Below are 21,103 nucleotides of genomic sequence, written 5' to 3'. Positions count from 1 at the left end.
CTCTTGGAGTGGGTGGGTGGAGCAGTAAAACAGATACACTAGGTAAATATTTACATTACTGAGAAGCTTCCGTCTCTGTTGCTGTGCTAGCGAGCCCTCCCTCAGCAGCAGTAAAATACATGCACATTTAAATAATTACGGAGAAGCTTCCGTCTCTGTTGCTGTGCTAGCGAGCCCTCCCTTAGCAGCAGTAAAATACATGCACATTTAAATAATTATGGAGAAGCTTCCATCTCTATTGGTGTGCTAGCGAGCCCTCCCTCAGCATCAGTAAAATACATGCACATTTAAATAATTACGGAGAAGCTTCCGTCTCTGTTGCTGATTTATGATGATGATTATTATTTTGTTGGAAACCAGTGTTTACTTCTGATTTTTTGGGGGGAAAACCCAGCCATCGGCTAATGGGTTTTGCTCAATAACTGTCATGTTCACTTCATTATCACACAAAAAAAAGGATTGTAAAGTCAGTGAATTATGTGTTAATCCGCTTAACAACCAGCAAGATTTACAGTCATAATTCTAGGATCAATTGTGGCTGTAAGTTGAGGAAAACCTGTACTTCCGAATTAGCTAAATCATTCATGTATGTTGGCAGAAACACCAGTGAAGCAGCCTGGCCACAGTTTGATTTCTAAAACCTTACACATATTCTCACCATGAACTGTTATCAAGGGGTGGAGAGCTTGAAATACCAAATGCATTGTTTTGTAATGAAAACAGATTGGCAGAGATATGTGTGATGAGATAATGAAAATGAGTCATTATCCACCAGTTCTGCTTCTTGGTTTTATTAGCCATGCTAGTAGAAGGTGAATTCTAGTTTGCAAACAATATCATCAAGGAAGCCATGGCTTTAAAACAATATTTCAAAGTTGCCAATATATATATTGGCAACTTTAAGATGTGTGAACTTCAGAATGCCCCTGACCACATTAGGTATTCTGAGAGTTGAAATCCATATACAGTGATACCTCGTCTTACAAACGCCTCGTCATACAAACTTTTCGAGATACAAACCCGGGGTTTAAGATTTTTTTGCCTCTTCTTACAAACTATTTTCACCTTACAAACCCACCGCTGCCACTAGATTGCCCCACCTCCGGACTTCCATTGCCAGTGAAGCACCCATTTTTGCACTGCTGGGATTCCCCTGAGGCTCCCTTCCATGGGAAACTCCACCTCCAGACTTCTGTGTTCCGTGTTTTTGTGATGCTGCAACAGAAGTCCGGAAGTGGGGTTTCCCAGCGAGGGGAGCCTCAGGAGAATCCCAGCATCGCAAAAACACAGGTCCAGAGGTGAGGTTTTGAGGACTTCAATGTTTTTGCGATGCTGCGATTTCACTGATGCTCCCTTCACTGGGAAACTCCACCTCCGAACTTCCGTTGCCAGCGAGCTTGTTTTTGCGATGCTGGGATTCCCCTGCTGGGATTCCCCTGCAGCATCGCAAAAACACAGAAGTCCAGAGGTGGGGTTTCCCATGGAGGGGAGCCTCAGGGGAATCCCAGCAATGCAAAAACGGGCACTTCGGCTGGCAAAAGGGGTGAATTATGGGCTTGCACGCATTAATCACTTTTCATTGATTACTATGGGAAACATTGTTTCATCTTACAAACTTTTCACCTTAAGAACCTTGTCCCAGAACCAATTAAGTTTGTAAGACAAGGTATCACTGTAATGTAAAGTTGCAGCATTTGAGAAATACTGCTTTAAAGTATGTGGAAGGATCAATCTGTTTAATAAGATTATCCAAGATGTTTTTAGACTGTGCTCTGTGTTTTCTGTGGGGGAGTGAGAGGACCAACAGGCAAAATGATGGAACCAATGTTGCAGCATCATAACACAAAACTACTCATTTTTATTTGTGATGTTGTAGGCACACACAAAAATGGCACAGCTTGTAGCAAATTGCTGCAGCACTGCTTCAATCTTGTTGAAGAAGAACAAAAAATGAAGAGGGAAAATGTATATTGAACAAAAATTCAAATGAATCAACTAATAAAATTCTTTTGCTTTATAATTTATGTATGTTCATTTTTATTCTTGGGTGCCATAAGTAAATCTATCTTGAAAGTGGCAATTATTATAAATAATTTAAACCCTGCTCCAAGAAGGATGGAACACAAGGTACTAATGGCGTAGTTGGGGCTTATGAGTGACCACTATGTTGCCATACAAAGCTGACATTCAGCAAGGTAAGGATGAGAATTAATATCAACAAGCCATACAATCATGTATTACATGATGTATAATCCGCACACATTTCAACACAGACACATCAAGACAATAAAAGCCAAACATGCAGTAATTAAAATAATGCATGAATGTTACAGACACTGAACAATATTAATGGATCTACTATTAAGAATACCTAGAGGAGGTTCTGGGGAAATACCAATGCTTTGCAATAAAGCTTCAGTCTCTCTTCTCTTGCGATCCAGGTCAGAATCTTCCTGGGGTGGTTCCTTCTTCTGCTGAGAATCCACCTGAATTAATAATAATGAAAAATTATTCAGAGAAATGAGAGGCCGGGCGAAATAACGCCCGGCCGAAAATTGCCAATGGCAGGAACCAACTCGGCTCCCCTCATCAGCTGGGGGCGTTACCCGCGATAGCGCGGGAACACCCCAGAGCAGTCAGTGGCCCTCGGGCATTCTGGGAAAGCCGAGGGGCGGGGCGTGTGCCCTTTATCAGGGCTTGCTTGCCCCCCCGGCATCTCTTGCCCCCGAGCGCCGCATGGAGTAACGCCCATTTGAGTTCCCAAGTATGTTGTGTTCAGGAAACTCCGCCCCATTTAGCGACCCCTGCAGGTCTTTCTGTTAATATTTAATAAAGTGACCCATTTTACCCAGCTTGGTGTCCGAGTGTTCATTTCCCGTCCAAGGCAATTCAAATACAGTGGTACCTCTACTTAAGAACTTAATTCGTTCTGCGACCAGGTCCTTAAGTAGAAAAATTTGTAGGTAGAAGCAAATTTTGCCATAGAAATCAATGTAAAAGAAAATACAGTGGTACCTCTACTTAAGAACGCCTCTACTTAAGATCTTTTCTAGATAAGAACCAGGTGTTCAAGATTTTTTTGCCTCTACTTAAGAACCATTTTCTACTTAAGAATCCAAGCCCAGAAAAATTTCCCAGCAAATTTCAGAGCGGCACAAAGGCCCGTCCAGTTTCCTGCCGTTCCCCCTTTAATCCTGGCCATCTGGGTTCCAGAGGAGCCTTTTGGTGGCACTTAAGGAGGCTTTGGTAGTCCAGAGCAAATGAAGCATTTTCTTTTCTCTGGGCGCTTGGAGAGGGAATAAACCTCTGCCAGCACCCAGAGAAAAGAAATGCTCCCTTCGCTCTGGGCTACCAAGGAGTCACCACAGCGAAGGAAAGGCGCTGGCTACAAAGCGAGCGAGCGAGAGGAGAGGGGAGCCCTTCAGCATGGGAAGGAAGAGGCAGCAGGTAGCAGCAGCAGCCAGTGTAGGGGAGGCATTTTATGGGAGGCAGCCTTACGCTGGGTGTATTGGAGGCACATGCTCCTCCTTGCTGCCTCAGAGTCCCTCTTTTTCCTTAAGTCTAAAAATTTTGGATTTTTTTGATATCTCTCACCCACCTTCTTCCTTCAGCAGTGACTTTCCTCTCGTCTCCTCTTCTTCCTCCTCATCCTCCCACCCAAATTCCATGCTTTTATTTCCTTCCTAATGGGTTTGCACGTATTATTTGCTTTTACATTGATTCCTTTGGGAAAAATTGCTTCTACTTAAGAACATTTCTACTTAAGAACCTGGTCACGGAACAGATTAAATTCTTAAGTAGAGGTACCACTGTAATGCGTGCAAACCCATTAGGAAAGAAATAAAAGCTTAGAATTTGGGTAGGAGGAGGAGAAGGAAGAAGAGGAGGAGGACAGTCACTGCCGAAGGAAGCAGATGAGGTGAGGGAAATCAAAAAAGTCCAAAACTTTAAGGCTTTTTTTTAAAAAAGAGGGACTTTCAGGCGGGGAAGAGGAGCACGCGTCTCCCATACACTGCGCCAGAGAGAGAAACCCAGGGGAAATGGCAGGAAACTGGCCAGATCTTCGTGCCGTTCTCAAATTTCCTGAAAATTTTTCTGGGCTCAGGTTCTTAAGTAGAAAATGGTTCTTAAGAAGAGGCAAAAAAGAAATTGAACACCCGGTTCTTATCTAGAAAAGTTCTTAAGTAGAGGATTCACAGAACAATGGTAGGTTCTTTTCTAGGAGAAGTAGCAGGTTCAGTGGTGGGATTTTCAATAGAACTGCAGAGTAAGTAAAAAAGGTATTGCACCTAATTTCTATCTCAATAACAATATATTGTTTTTAAAGGAAAAACAAGGCACATTAAATGCATTTGTGCACTTAATGCACTGCAAAGAGAACAACAAACCATTTCTAAATTAATTTTTTCAATGCCCATAAAACACATGTTCTGTACATGACAGAAGTATATTGGATCTCCTTTTCCCAACTTTCAACTAACAAAGTAACAATATGGTGGATACTTCCCAATTACAATCTTGGCAATTTGCTCTGCCAACAGGTCTTTTTATCACTGTTTTAGCATAATCACACAGTACCAATACCAAGCTAGGTATCAAATCAGTCTAGATTTTATCTGTATTTTTAAATGGTAATTTAAATCTTTGCACTGCTATTGCAGATGCATAGCTAGAAAAGTGAGATTACTATTTTCCTAAACAAGAAATATCCGGGCATGTAAGAAAGTGTTGGGGCTCTGGCAATATCTAGTTAAGTTCTTCCTACTACAACACATGAAGCAGAAGCATTTCTCCAAGATTGCAAATGTATGTGTTTTACCCCCAATCTTTAATTGCGTAGCATGTGGGCAGGTTGTATACTATCTTTTAGATGAGGGGGTCTCCAAACTTGGCAACTTTAAGACTTCTGGGCTTCCAGAATTCCTCAGACAGTTTTTATTAATTAAGTCAAGCTTTATATAATGGATGAGGTTAGAAGTTTCATTAAATCATTAATGATGAAAGGTAATCCCAGCAACCGATTAGGTACCACAGAGTTGGCCTTCTCCGGGTTCCGTCGATGAAACAATGTTATCTGGCGGGGCCCAGGGGAACAGCCTTCTCTGTGGCGGCCCCGACCCTCTGGAATCAATTCCCCCCGGAGATCAGGACTGCCCCCACCTTCCTTGCCTTTCGCAAATTTCTTAAAACCCACCTCTGCCGTCAGGCATGGGGAAATTGATTCCCCTGGGCCGGTCCATTTTATGCATGATATGTTTGGGATGTTTGATTGTTTTTACATTAAGGGTTTTTAAACTGTTTTAATAATTGGATTTGTATTATGCTTTATTGTTGTGAGCCGCTCCGAGTCTTCGGAGAGGGGCGGCATACAAATCTAATAAAAATTTTAAAAAAGGAAAAAAAGAATGAGAGACAACCACTTACACGGATGTGTAATCTTAGGATTTTATATCTGCACTATAATGCTTACATAAGCATCCTGATTTAACTTCCCACCTAAGATTCTTATAAAATTCATACTATAATAAAGTGTCCACTGTTTCAAGATCAGCACTATTACTGGTACAAAGTCTTTGAGAAATATTTTTGAAATCTATCACATAGCATATCTAATAACAACGCATCTAATCAGGCTCTTGAAAAGGCTATTCTGTATTTTCCAAAATATAAGTTATTCAAATATTTACGGAATTGTAAAATACACATATAATTAATTCCCTTATAATATCCAAAGGATAACAAGTATTTTATATTGTAACTATTCTTGATTTTAAAAAAAGAAATACCATCATTTAATGCTTCCCTGATTTTGTATGAAAATAAATTTCACTGTCACTTCTCATCTACATTTTACGCTTTTATTGAATTAAAAAGGGAGGAGCATAAATCCTTTAATTTAAAATTCCCATACGCACTCTCCAGGATATACCAAATAATATGTCACATTAAAAGAATATCCTAAAGCCAGGAGGCCATCAATACAACAGTAATTATCATTTATTTTGCTGAAAAACAATAAATGCAAATTTGCTACCTTAGTAACCAAACCAACCAGCCATGAAATGAGAGCGTGAGATACGGATTGCAACTGAATTTTGAATTATGTTACATACAGACTGACAGACAGACGGATGGACGGACGGATGGATAGATAGGTGAGAGAGAGAGAGAGAGAGAGAGAGAGACAGACAGACAGACAGACAGACAGACAGACAGATTATGGGTTTTCACAAATAAACAATTCTATTTGAAGCCACAATTATTTTGAAATTATCAACAGCTTTTTGTACTCATACACCAATTACAATCAATGCTAGGTTATCTTCCTGTTTAATCAGGACTGAAAAAACACAGAAACACAAAAAGGTAGACATATCTGGATTACAGATCTGCAAAGCAAAAAGAAGAAGTAGTAGAAGAAGCTAAACACTTCTGAATTAAAAGTTAACAATCAATAGGTTATCAATCAAATTAAAACTGACCATTGTTAGGTTTCATACTAGGCAAGATGATATATCAAAACTCTTAACATTAGTATCTAGAGGAAAGGTTCACAGAAAGTTACAACTAAGATCAGGGGTGTCAAACTCACATCATCAAAGTAGCATTACATGACATATCGGGACTTTACCTCCCTTTGCTAAATTGGGCATGGGTGTGACCAGTGCATGACACATCCAGCCCATGGGCCGAGAGTTTGGCAGCCCTATTGTAGATAAATTGTATTTTTGTCTCAGCTGTTCAAGCACATAGAAATTTGGTCATATACTTCCCAACAGTATGAGAGGTATATGACCAAATCTCCCAATTAAAAATGGAAGAAGTTATTATAAAAATATTAGATTGCGCTGAAATGGATATGATGACAAGACGCTTAAATGATCAAGAAGATACGAAATTTTATGAAACATGGAACAAAGTTTATATATGGATAAATAAGAAGAAACAGTAGAAGGTTATGATAAACAAATAAATGAATATGTAAATTATTTTGGTAATAACATGACTTATGAGTTATAATAATAGTATAAGATAGAATAAGTTTGTTTTTAGAAGTATATACGAATTAGTTTATATATGAAGAATTATTATGAGAAGAATTTTGAATTTATATTAGTATTAGTTTAAATGTGAAAAAAAAATTTAATGTGAAATTTAACAAATTAACAAAATTAACAAATTAATTTTTTAAAAATACCTATAATAATGAATTGTATTCAAATATGTATTCTTTTTTCTATATTCAAATTTATACTTTTGAGATAAGCGGGGAAATTACAACCCCATTTTTTTATGTTAAATGTTGGTGTGTCTGTTTGTTCATTTTATGAAAACCAATAAAATTTATTGAAAAAAGTAAAAAAAAATAAAAAATGGAAGACATCTGCATGCTCATTTTGTCTACCATAGTTTGAGTCCTGCTTTGCTACTTACACTAGCTCTCTTGTGGAATTCTCAGCAAGCAAAAAACCGAAATGGATATAAGTTATAGACTAAAAAGGAATAAATAAGCTAATCAAAGTTCCGAGAATTATAAGAATGGGAGTACAACATGTAAGATAGATGGAAAGCATCAAAGAGATGACAGGACTGACATTGTACCAGATTGTATTTCTTTTCTATTTTTTTCTGTTATGAAAAAAATATAAATCCAAACGAGATGTAAGTAAAACGTAGGAACAATATGTTATCAGATATCACATACATTTACCTCTTTCTTCTTCCTTTCTTCTTCTTTCCGTTTCTTCTCCTCTCTTATTTGAGCCAATCTCTGTTTTTTACGTTCAAGCTCTGCTTTTAAGTCACTCTTGTCCGACATGTTGATTCACTGGTTAGGGAGTAAAAACAGAAGGTATCAGTGTTGGGACCAAGAAAAAAAATATTTTTTTTAATCTTCAAATATTGATTGGCATCTAGAGTGGGACAAGGGTAAAGGGGGAAAGATTTCTGATGTGATTAAAAGAATTTCTTGATAATAGCGTAATCATATTGCATCACAGTAAGCAAATATACAATTGAGTAAATGCATTGCAAAACATTTGATCTTAAAACACAATTTGATATTTTTTTCAATTTGATATTTTTTTTACTGCCCAGCCCTGTAAATCTAAACAAAAATTTCTTGAAAAGTTATGACAGGGATATACTGTACAACCTTTCCAACCTTAAGGATTACACATGGCTTGGCCAGTGGTTTGCAAAAGATTTTATTATTATTACTATGAATTATGTACTATGTACTATTAATTGAAGTAGCATTCATTCAATTATTTATACATAATAAATAAGGGAAATAAACAATTTGAAATATCATAAAGTGGATAATATGATGTTTAAGCCAAGGGGATTCCCCCAGAATTAGCATGAGATATCACAGATTATTTTATTACAGGCATTCACATGATAACTCATGGCTATGATGTGATTCTTTTGCAGTACAGGTAAAATGAAGTTGAATCGTCCCTGGCTCTGCCCTCAGGCTGTTCTACATGTTGCTTCTACATTATTATTATTATTATTATTACTATTATTATTATTATTATTATTATTATTTATTAGATTTGTATGCCGCCCCTCTCCGAAGACTCGGGGTGGCTCACAACAATAAAAACAATATTATAACAAAACAAATTTAATATTAAAAGAAGCTTATAAAACCCTATCATATATTTAAAAACCAAACAGCACATCCATACCAAACATGAAACAAAATATAAAGAAGCCTGGGGGGAAAGGTATCTCAACTCCCCCATGCCTGGCAGTATAAGTGAGTCTTGAGTAATTTATGAAAGACAAGGAGGGTGGGGGCAGTTCTAATCTCCAGGGGGAATTGATTCCAGAGGGTCGGGGCAGCCACAGAGAAGGCTCTTCCCCTGGGGCCCACCAAACGACATTGTTTAGTCGCCAGGACCCGGAGAAGGCCAACTCTGTGGGACCTTATCAGCCGCTGGGATTCGTGTGGTAGTAGGTGGTTCCGGAGGTACTCTGGCTGGCTTAGTGAATAACAAAGAACCTGCTGGAATGCTCTCTCAAATTACCTCTCATTATGGGTCAGAATCAATAGGAATACATAGATCTGGTCACATGTAAAACTAGATTACCCATAATGCACTCTAAAGACAATTCCCCTAATGCAATGTTTTAAAGAAACATGTCTTGATACAAGCTAACTATTTCTGTCTATGGTGGTAGCACACTCCCCACCTGGAATTTGTAAAATTCCACTACTAACTAGTGAATAAATTGAAATAAAGAAAGGTATAGGTTAAATAATGCAACTTAACGTTCCCACTAAGATAACTGTCTAACCATAGCATAAGCAATGTAATGTAACTATCTAATTAACTAAATAAAAAGGCATAGAATAATGGTGTATCTTAATGATCTAAGCAACTAAAGTAAACAAAGCATATAATCAAACAATGCAAACATTGAAGTAGATACAAGGCATGCAAAGTTTGAGGTTCAGTCTTGAAGCTCAATCTTTTTTCTCAGCAACACTTGGTGACTGGTCTGGTGTAAAAGTGAAAGCCTTTGAGCCATGGCATGGGACTTGTGGCTTTGCTACTTGAACTTCTACTTGGCATACTAGTCCATCAGAGCTGGGCAGACTTGATGTACCAGTCCCATGGGCTAAGCGTTTTGAGGTGTGTCCTTGTCCTTCAATAGACACTTCTGCCATGAGGGTTGTAAGGATCTCATGCATCAACATAGGCACTTTCATCAAAGATTTTTTTGTGCTATGCTGATAATTCTTTCCCATGCTCCTCCCATATGGGATGCATGAGAAGGGTTAAATGTCCATATACAGCCTTGGATTATCAGGTAACTATCAATTGCAGAGTTGGAGTGAGGGCTCTCATTGATCTGAAGTTCTTTGCAGGCTCCTACAAAGTTTATGCCATGGTCAGATCTAAACACTTTGACTGGGCCTTTGTGGGCTTTGAATCTCCTTAGAGCAGTGTTTTTCAACCAGTGTGCCGTGGCACACTAGTGTGCCGCGAGACATGGTCAGGTGTGCCGCGAAGCTCAGAGAGAAAGAAAGCAAGAAACAGAGAGAGAGAGAGAACAAGAGAGAGAGAAAGAAAGCAAGAGAGAGAGAGAACAAGAGAAAGAAAGAGAGAGAGAAAGAGAGAAAGAAAACAAGAGAGAGAGAGAGGGAGGGAAGGAGAGAGAGAGAAAGACAGAGGGAGGGAGGGAGAGAGAAAGAGAGCAAAAAAGAGGAAGGAAGGAAGAGAAAGGAAGGAAGGAAGGGAGAGAAAGGGAGGGAGAAAAAAATAGAGTGAAGGGGAGGAAGAGAGAGAGAATTTTTTTGTCCAAACTTTTTTTAGCTGCCCCCCTTTCCCCCACCACTCAATGTGCCCCAGGGTTTCGTAAATGTAAAAAATGTGCCGCGGCTCAAAAAAGGTTGAAAATCACTGCCTTAGAGTATTAATGAAGGAAGAACTGTCCATAGCTTTGATGACTTCAATGTGGGCAGTCTGAATGCTAAAACATGCGAAAAGACATTTGATGTGAGGTTGACCACCTCTGGTTCTATGTGCAGTCACTAACCATGGACCAAAGACTGTTGACAGAACTCCTCTTCTTGTGAAGGTGGCCCCCTGAGCTGGGGCTATTTGGACAGGGAGTTTATACGCACAATCATTCATGCCCTTATCACCTCGAGGTTCGACTACTGCAATGCTCTCTACCTGGGGCTACCTTCTGTGTTCAGAAACTTCAAATCATCCAGAATGCAGCCACGCAAGTGAATATGGGCCTTCCAAGGCATACTCATACTTCTCTAGCACTCTGCGAACTACATTGGCTGCCAATTGGTTTCTGAATGAATTTCAAAGTGTTGGTTATGACTTATAAATCCCTACATGGCATCGGACCAGATTATTTGTGGGACCGCCTTCTGCTGCATGAGTCCCAGTGACCGGTTAGGTCCCACAGAGTCAACCTTCTCCAGGTCCCATCAACCAGACAATGTCGCTTGGCAGGGCCTAGGGGAAGAGCCTTCTCTGTGGGGACTCGGCCCCCTGGAACCAGCTCCCCCAGAGATTCATACTGCCCCACCCTTCTCACCTTCCGTAAGAGTCTAAAGACTCATCTATGCCGCCAGGCTAGGGGCCGTTACTCTAGCCCCCTGGCCAACGAGTGTAGGTATGTTTTGCTGTTAGAATGGGAATGAGTGATTTTAAATGCTATTAGGATTTTAAAGAAAATTTTAGCTATATTATTTGGATTTTTAGATATGTATACTGTATATTGTTTTTGATATGTTGTGAGCCACCCCGAGTCTCAGAGAGGGGTGGCATATAAATCAAATCAAATGAATGAATGAATTAATTAATGAATTAATGAATTAATGGATTAATGAATGAATTAATAAATGAATGAATCAATGAATTAATGAATCAATGAATTAATTAATTAATTAATTAATTAATGCATCTTTCTTCCAGTCCCAACACAGGTCAAGACTCCATTGTACAAGACAGCTGTTGGCGCTGAAATCGAGATTTTGCAATCTCTTGGCGTGGTCTTCCGCATTGAAGGCTTTCAGCAATTGTTCACTGTGACATACTATTTTGTGCAGTTTGAGGTTGGCTACTCCTAGCATATGTTGTGTTCTTGTCAGTAAGTCTATCGCTTCTGCTGGACTTCGACGTAGAAATCTTGTTCCACAAAGCATCTAGTGTCCGCACCATATTCAGCCTCACCTATGTTGTTGGCCGTAGTTGGCAATTTCAGGAGAAGAGCCATTTCTGAAGACATGCACTTGCATTCTATACTCTGTGATCCACTAATTGTGCTTTTCATTGCTGAACCACAGGAAACGCAGGTAATTGTCATGATCTTCTCTGGCAAGGAATGAGTAAAACGTCTGTTAGATGTTGGCCATGAAGGCTATGGCCTCTTTTCTGAATTGAATAAGCATACCCAGCAAACTGTTGGTAAGATCGGGTCCTATAAGAAGGACTTTGTTCAAGGTAAGGTTTTGGAACTGAACATTTGCATCGATACATAGATTTTCTTCATATTCCTCCAATCACATATGGTTTAACTGTGACTATATAGCCAATCAGTTAGCTCTGAAGAATTATGTTTCTGACTAACTTCTTTTCCCTCTCAACCTGTAACTTAATTCCCACTCTGGTATGTTCTGAGTTTAAAAAACAATCCAATTAGCCTTAGTTGGGATTACTGTACTGTCAAAATCAAGTTACTTAACTATTAATTTAACTTAACTATTAATGAAGGGGGGGGGAAACATGATTCAGGACCGGGAGAGACTAAAAAGAAATAATAGTTTTAGGACTTCTAACAAGTAACAGCATTATTATTGATTTATGTCCAGCACGGCTGAGCAAAGATTCCATCAGAGGCACACAGAGCCCAAGGAAAGCATCAATTATGCTTACCTTTACACTCTGCAGCATTGTTCAAATACATCAACTGGGCTTTGAAACAATCAATGCACATGCTGCCAAAGGCTATTATCTAACAAGTCCAAGAGGAATTTTGTCCAAGAGGAATTTAGTAAAGAACTTCTAATTTCTAGAATTTGGGGAGTTGGGTGAAACAGATTTTTTAAAAGGTACAAAATGGAGGATCTATTTTCCCTCTTTTGACCATGGGTACTGGCCCATGATGGCAAACCTACGGCACGGATGCCCAAAGTGGCACTTGGTGCCATGTTGCCTAGCATGCTCATCACCTGTTCCTCTCCCGGGTTTCTGGTGCACGTGTGCACATGATGATCAACGGGCCTATATGCATTGGCAGTGTCAGAAACCGGAAGATCTAGTCTGCCGTGCAGATAAGGGGCATACCATTAAGGCCAAATCCAAGTCCTCCCAGGCTTCCACTTCCCTTAAGAAAATAAGGGCACTGGAAAAACAATTGGAAGTGGCCCAAAGGCAAATATCACCTGCCCCGATGGGCACAGTCTCATTGCCATCTCCCCTGCACCTGGGGCCTATGCCTGTTCCAGCTTCTCCTATGGATGGCAGGGGGTGGCAGGCTCGGCAACAGAGAAAGACTGGTCCCCTGAGCAATGTTCCCTCTAATTTTTTAGGGGGGTTGGCAGAAAAGTATAGTGTCTGAGCGGCAGTCCCCTTGGGACTGGGGGCATAGAAGTATAAATGAATGAATGAATGAATGAATGAATAAAATAAATAATTTCTTGGAGGTAAGAGCAGGAGTTGGTTCTGACTTATCTCGCTGCTGATTTGCTTCCTCACACACTGTGTGGATACCCATGCACATGAAAACCCAACTTCTGTGCATGTGCAGAAGCAAAAAACAGCTTCTGTGTGGGTGCAGAAGCAGAAAGCCACACTGCCTATGACGCCGACAAGAGAGATGGTTTGGGGGCATGTCCAGGCAGCCATCACTACCAGGAAATTCCCACTACAGGTTCTATAGAACCAAACCAAACCAGCAGGAGCCCACCTCTGTGTAAGATTAATTAACCAATGGAGCAGCCTGCTTACTGAAGTGGTATTTGCTTTATCACTGAAAGTTTTCAAGAATTAGATAACCTTTTTGTACAGACAATCTGAAAATTCCTGCACTTGGCAGGAAATTGGACTGAAAGACCAGCAAGTGCCCCTCATGAAACAATGCTTTATTGGCTGTCCATATAATGTTATATAAATAGTTTTCAGCGTACAACAGTTCACTTAGTGACTGTTTGAAGTTGCCACAGCACTGAGAAAAGTGACTTATGACTGTTTTTCACCACTACTAAAGTATTCCACATGGTCACATGATCAAAATTCAGATGCTTGGCAACTGGTTCGTGTATATGGCGGTTGCAATGTCCCAGGATCCTGTGATCACCTTTTGCAACTTTCTGACAAACAAAGTCAATGGGGAAGCCAGATTCACTTCACAACTACTAACTTAACAACTGCAGTGACTCACTTAACAACTGTGTCAAAAAAGATCACAAATGTGTAAAATTCACATAACAAGTATCTCACTTAACAGTAGAAATTTAGGGCTCTATTGTGGTCATAAGTCAAGAATCACCTGTATTCTACTTACATCCATATTTTTCTACTATCCATGTTTTTCTGTTATCTCCAGACAATGACATCTACAAATCTACTAGTGTGAGGACAAAAAAGAGCAATCACACACGTATCTTCTATTTCTCCTATTACTACTATATACACATTTTATTGTTATTGTTATACTTCTCTTTACCCAAAAGAATACACAGCCATCTCTCTAGAAATGATGTAACTAAGGGGTCTCTAGCCCCTGACCATGGAGTTCCCCCATGCCACCACTTGCACAAATGGAGCTGTGCGTATTACCCACACTTGCCCACCACTCATGCAAAACCACCACCCCTCTCTCCCCCTCCCTGCACCAGCCCACAAAGCCAGAAAGGTTGGGGAACTCTAATCTAATTCATTTGTTGTTAATTTAGATATTACATTTTAATTGTTGTGCTTACATATTTTATGGTTTTTTTATGAATTTTAAATGATAGTCACACAATGGAACTTATTAGGAAGCCAGTTGTTGTATACCACCAGAGTTGGGCGGCTTATCAACCAACCAACCAACCAATCAATCAACCAACAACCAACAACCAACCAACCAACCAACCAACCAACCAATGAATCAATGAACAAAATAAAATAAAATGCAACAAATTTTGAAGATAAGTTGGATATATTTTCTGATCTTTAAGTGGCCAGAAAAATACTGCTGTAATACAAATGCTGAAATTATAATCAGAATAATATACTCCGTTCTTTGGCTTTTAAGGACTGAAAAACTCAATTCAGAGTTCTCAAGCTAGCCTTTTCCCCTAAGATTGGGATTAAATGACTTGTCTTGTTGTTTCTTTTGAGTTTGTAACACCGTTCTTATTGCCTTCCCCATCTCAAATGGGAAAATCTCCATCAATTTTTGGTAAGGAGGAAGCACTAGAGCACAGGTGTCAAATATGCAGTGTTTGCTGTCACATGACATTTCATGTTGTTTTTCCCATTCACAGAACTGGGGGTGGGCATGGCCTGCACACACCCCTATGAAAATAAACTTACAGTCCTGGGTCTTGAAAACTTAGAACTAAGTTGCCTTAAACACTAAGCATAACCCATAAAATCATTTGCTGCAATGTCCTCCCTGTCAATTACTACATCAGCTTCAACCACAACACACAAGCACACAACAGATTCAAACTTAATGTAAACCGCTCCAAACTCGACTGCAAAGAGTACGACTTTAGTAATAGAGTGATCGAAGCATGGAACTCACTACCTGACTCTGTAGTGTCATCCCTTAACCCGCAAAACTTTACCCTCCATTGTTAACCTCTCCAGATTCCTAAGAGGTCAGTAAGGGGGCGTGGATAAGTGCACCAGAGTTCCTCCCGTCCCCTGTCCAAATGTCTCTTTATGTTTTTCTTGCATCACGGATATGAACTCCCCTATTTCAATGATCATTTTCTTCTCTATTACTCCCAATGTTTTTCTAATCCATTTTCATGTATATTGATATGTTATTTCTACTCATTATGTACTAGACAAAACAAACATAAATAAATAAAAGGAATATGACATCTGTAATTACTCTTAAGGTCTCAGCTTTCACTCAACTGTTATAAAAGAAGACAAATTGTGCCTACAATAAAACATCACAGTACAGTATAGACTTGTCCCCTATGCATAATATTAATTTTTCACAAAAATCAAACCAATTCTGGCTGATGGGATAGGACCATTTCAACAGTTTTTTTCTGAATGCCATCACTCTACTAAACAAATAATTCCCTCAACACTGTCAGACTTTCTACTAAATCTGCACTTCTATTCTACTAGTTTTTCTCATCATTCCTATCACCCATTTCCTCCCATGTTGACTGTATGACTGTAACTTGTTGCTTATATCCTAAGATTTTTATTAATATTGCTTCTTCATTGCTTATTTGACTCCTATGACAATCATTAAGTGTTGTACCACATGATTCTTGACAAATGTATATTTTATTTTATGGACGCTGAGAGCATATGCACCAAGACAAATTCCTTGTGTGTCCAATCACACTTGGCCAATAAAAATTCTATTCTATTCTATTCTATTTAAGTAACTCTCTCACACTTGAACAACTAAGCTATAAATAATAATAATAACCAAAACCAAACTTCAATGCTAAATTATTGCAATCCTCTTTTAAAAAACTTCTATTGGACTTTTCCAATCTAGCAGTTAGCTTTTTCATGTAGATACCCGGAAGAAGATGTCAAAAATTAGCTGATTTTTCAAACGGAAGTAAAATGTGATCAACATAAAGCTTGCCTGGAATGCACATTCAAAGCACTTAAACAAACTTACTATGCACAATTATTTTGTGTTAATTCATTACACTGCATTTTCCCCGCCCATTAGTAAAGTCATCTGGCTTTTCTCCATATATAGAAAGGGTAAGGGAAATAATTAAAGCATTTTCCTTCAAGCAAAATGACACCACACTTTTTAAATATTTTTGTTAAAATGACAAAAACAAGTTGATATCATCAAATTATAAGGATAGATAATTTTATAAATATAAATGTTCTAGCGTTTCTAAAATTTTATACAATATACAGTAGTATTAAAATGTCAATCCTTTCAAATTTTATTTTTTTCCTTAGGGAATATTTAGTGAATTGAGTATCCTTTCATTGACAGACTTTTTAAATAGAGTGGTAGAAAATAAAAGTTCGGAGATTCATGATTGATTTAACATTTCTCTAAAATCTTAAAAAATCCCCCCCACCTGTTATTTACAGATAATTTGGTAAAGTCTAACTGATCATCACTGTGATGGCCTACATGTATTATTTTATGCCTTCCCAACCTAGAAGAATTAAATAGGCTTTCTCACCACTGAAAGAGTGTTTTACTAATGATGGCATAGAGAAAGATCCTGCAAAGATTAACATTAAAGGGAAAAGCCTCTCTTTTAAAACCTATTTTTACTGAACATGGGCTAAAGATTCTGAGGGTTAGAATGCCAGATCTTCTAGAAAGTGCTGGATCCATTTATACAATACAGTATAGGAAAAATGTGCAGACATAGTATATGAGGAACAAATCCAACTGAGAGATTTAAAATAAATAAAATAAAGAGATTTAAAATAAATAAAATAAAGAGATTTAAAATAAATAAAATAAAGTTTAAAATACAGTATTGTTTAGTAGGCTTTGATAACCTAATATTTGCATAGAAGAATCAAATTGTCAACATTTAAAAAATGTATCTGGTTACTTTTTTTGCAGAATCACTGAGTTTTTAATATTGGAAAGGATACTAAAAATCATCTAGAACAAAGTCTGCCTTGATGTAGGCAACTTACAAGTGCAACATCTTTACTAGATAGTGGCCTGCTTTAATACTTTCAGAGAATGAAAAGCAAATGTATCTCTAGGGCGTCAGCTTCACTTTCACACAGTTTTTAGTCCTTATTCTAATATTTAGCTGAAGTCTAGCTGAGCAGTTCCAGCCATTACCTCTAGCCTTATTTTATACAGCAACAGAAAATGATCTGCTGAATCTTCTACAAAGACCAGTCTTCCCAAAATATTAAAAAACAGAAGGAATCAGGGGATCTCATTAGATATTTCAAATCTCTCGAAGATATTTTAAACTCCCATCATTTGCCTTAAATTTAAAAAGGCATCATAATGAAAAAGTGAAACAATTATAAAACTATAATTCAGATAACATACATTATTCAATATTTTAAGGAACATTTCATGGGGAAACAGTTTAATATATTTTAGTGTCCTTAGGTCACATAGGGAAATTAATATAATGAATTAAATGTGTACCATTTACCTAGATAAGTGCTACTTAAGTAAATTTGAATTTCTTGTTCTACAGAATACTGTAAAGCAAAAAACTGCTGAATGTTTTGTTACTTTAATAGAAAATTATATCTTAATGAATATTTTCTCAGTTGCTATTCTACCAATGGGTTGATATTTAAATTCCCATAATCCTACTAAGGGACCTTGGACTATGCTCTATGGAACTATGAGAGCAGTTGAAATCCAGAGCCACCAAAAGCAGAAGGTTCCTTTTATATTACAGTTTATTTTATAGGCACAAAAGGGAACAATTGGGATCCCATCCTTGCAGAAGCAAAGTTTATATGGGTCAAGACCATAGGAAAACCTTGCCTCTGGAGATATGCCTAGCACCTTTAGTCTTCTATAAGATAGAAATACACCTTTTAAAAACAACAAAGGCAATTGCAGACCAGTTGCTATGGAATATTTGAGTGACTGGGAGGCCATATTTATTTCTTATTTGTTGTTAAACCATCAGGTGTTGTCAGGGCTAGGCAATCCAGAAACACTTGCAAAAATAAATATGTAAATAAAGAAAAATATTTTTAAAAATTGATATCTTTTGATTACACAATAGGTTAACCCTTTTCCTATATGGATCGATCTCTTTCCTATCAGAATAAACCAAATCATCCTCTAAAAGGGATGTTTCTCTACCTTAGCAACTTTAAGATGTGCATACTTCAACTGGTGACTGGGGAATTGTGGGAGTTGAAGTCCGCACATCTTAAAGCTGCAGAGATTGGGAAGAACTGTTCTACAGAGTAGCATTTTATTTCCTTCTATCCCCAAGTACAATTTATGAGTCTCCTCTATGGAAAGCTGGAATGCAGAATGGCTAGCATGATCGCATCTGACCAAACCATCAAGTTTAAAAATCCGGAGCTCCTGCATCAGCTTCAGATACCAGCCTAGGGAATGCCCATATCATTCTCTTCACGAAGACACTCCCACTTCAGAGACAGACTTTTAATGCCAATGTATTTCATATTTGGCAACCAGTTCTAATTCTCCTCCTGGGATGGGAACCGGGAAGGGGGAGAACGCGCGCGTAATAAATGCATTCAAAAATAATAATGATAATATTAATAATTCACGACGAGCCACCATATCTTTGCAGCTGAAGCCCTCAAAACCATGTTGGAGTCCAGACTTATAGTCACGAACCGCATTTAGGTTAACTGCGGCATATACCTTCCCTCCCAGTCGCTATATGGATAAGTCCATCCCGGGGGAAAAAAACGACTGCAGGATCTTTCTCCGGGGCTTGTAGGGCAGAGAAAAGGGAGGGATGACGAAGGGGAGATAGGAAGTAAGAGCAGGACATCCCCAAATTCAACCCGGTGGCAGGGCTGGCGTTACCTTGCGCAAGGATTTGTCGTAGTCTGTCTTGCTGCTTTTAGGCAGTTTCTAGAGAGCGAACCGTGGGAGGCTGCGGGCTAGGTGGTACCAGTTGTTGCCGCTGGAAAGATGCTCCGTTGGATTCTCTTTGCCACCGATAGCAGAGATTCTGGTAGCTGCTGCGACGACCGCCCCTTCCAGAAATGTGCTGCCTCACGCCGGGCAGACTCCGCCCCGCCGCTTCTCTCCCACCTCTGTTCTGGCTCAGACGGCGTTCCCTCCTCCCAGACCTTTTGATTCTAGGTCAGAGAAGGCTAAACTAACGCAGTCTGCAGCTATCTATTAGAATAGAATAGAATAGAATTTTATTGGCCAAGCGTGATTGCACACACAAGGAATTTGTCTTGGTGCATATGCTCTCAGGGTACATAAAAGAAAAAGATATATTTTGTCAAGAATAATGAGGTACAACACTTAATGATTGTCACAGGGGTCAAATAAGCAATGAAGAAACAATCAATATTAATAAAAATCTTAGGATACAAGAAACAAGTTACAGTCATACAGTCCTAAGTGGGAGGAAAAGGATGATAGGTATGATGAGAAAAACTAGTAGCAGTAGAAGTGCAGATTTAGTAGAAAGTCTGACAGTGTTGAGGGAATTGTTTGTTTGTTTATTTTTTTATTTTTATTGATTGATTGATTGATTGATTGATTGATTGATTGATTGATTGATTGATTGATTGATTGATTTATTTAGTTAGTTAGTTAGTTAGTTAGTTAGTTAGTTAGTTAGTTAGTTAGTTAGTTAGTTAGTCCAATACACAATGAGGGTTTTAGTGGGTATATATCTATATACACGTAGTAAAATACATGATGAAGGTTATAGAGGAGATACTCATAGTAAAATATATCTATGAAAGAATAGAAAAGAAGATATAGGAATAGAAGAAAGGTATAGAAGATATAGGAGAGCAATAGGACAGGGGACAGAAGGCACTCTAGTGCACTTGCGTTTGGGGGGAAAACTGTTCTTGTGTCTAGTTGTCTTGGTGTGCAGTGCTCTGTAGCGACGTTTTGAGGGTAGGAGTTGCAACAGTTTGTGTCCAGGATGTGAGGGGTCAGTAAATATTTTTCCCGCCCTCTTTTTGACTCGTGCAGTATACAGGTCCTCAATGGAAGGCAGGTTGGCAGCAATTGTTTTTTCTGCAGTTCTGATTGTCTGTGTCGGTCTTGTTGGGCTGCAGCACCAAACCAGACAGTTATAGAGGTGCAGATGACAGACTCAATGATTCCTCTGTAGAACTGTATCAGCAGCTCCTTGGGAGCCAGACTTGGATCTTTGGCCACTATGTCTGCAGGAAGAAAAGAGTTTTCTAGCTTTAAGAGTTGCATATTTAGTTGAACATTTAACGGCAAACAGCTTGGATTATCCCCAAATTTCCTTGTTTCAACCTTGTTCCTGGTGGTGTTCTACAAACTGTCAGTGACAGCTCTATAACTGTCTGGTTTGGTTCTGCAGCCCAACAAGACCGACACAAACTTTAGAGTATAATCAGAACTGGAGAAAAAACAGTGGCTGCCAACCTGCCTTCCATTGAGGACCTGTATACTGCAGGAGTCAAAAAGAGGGCGGAGGAAATATTTACTGACCCCTCGCATCCTGGACATAAACTGTTTCATTTCCTACCCTCAAAACGTCGCTACAGAGCCTTGCACACCAAGACAACTAGACACAAGAACAGTTTTTTTCCTGAACACCATCACTTTGCTAAACAAATAACTCCCTCAACACTGTCAAACTATTTACTAAGTCTGCATTACTATTACTACTAGTTTATTCTCATCATTGCTATCACTCATTTCCTCCCACTTATGACTGCATGACTGTAACATTGCTTGTATTCTTAAG

The 21,103-nt window shown here is 38.8% G+C and overlaps 1 protein-coding gene across 7 annotated transcripts in view; it reads right to left on the bottom strand.

The window, feature by feature from the left end:
* The window catches only part of DYNC1I1 (dynein cytoplasmic 1 intermediate chain 1), a 229,102-nt gene extending 209,660 nt beyond the window's left edge, over window positions 1-19,442 (bottom strand). For 5 of the 7 annotated variants that reach the window (XM_070767290.1, XM_070767292.1, XM_070767295.1 and 2 more), the window contains exons 1-3: window positions 19,213-19,393; window positions 7,706-7,828; window positions 2,372-2,486 (exon numbers count right to left, since the gene is read on the bottom strand). In XM_070767290.1, coding sequence (XP_070623391.1) covers window positions 2,372-2,486; window positions 7,706-7,819 — 229 coding nt within the window. In that variant the 5' untranslated portion in view covers window positions 7,820-7,828; window positions 19,213-19,393. Of the gene's footprint in view, window positions 1-2,371; window positions 2,487-7,705; window positions 7,829-19,212 lie in introns of all 7 variants that reach the window. The other 2 variants (XM_070767291.1, XM_070767297.1) reach the window with 2 other exon arrangements.
* Window positions 19,443-21,103: the final 1,661 nt, after the last annotated feature.

The sequence above is a fragment of the Erythrolamprus reginae genome, chromosome Z (genome assembly GCF_031021105.1).
Source record: "Erythrolamprus reginae isolate rEryReg1 chromosome Z, rEryReg1.hap1, whole genome shotgun sequence".
Lineage (NCBI taxonomy): Eukaryota > Metazoa > Chordata > Lepidosauria > Squamata > Dipsadidae > Erythrolamprus > Erythrolamprus reginae.
The sequence above is the reverse complement of the archived record's forward strand: the minus strand, read 5'-3'. Positions and strand labels throughout refer to the sequence as shown.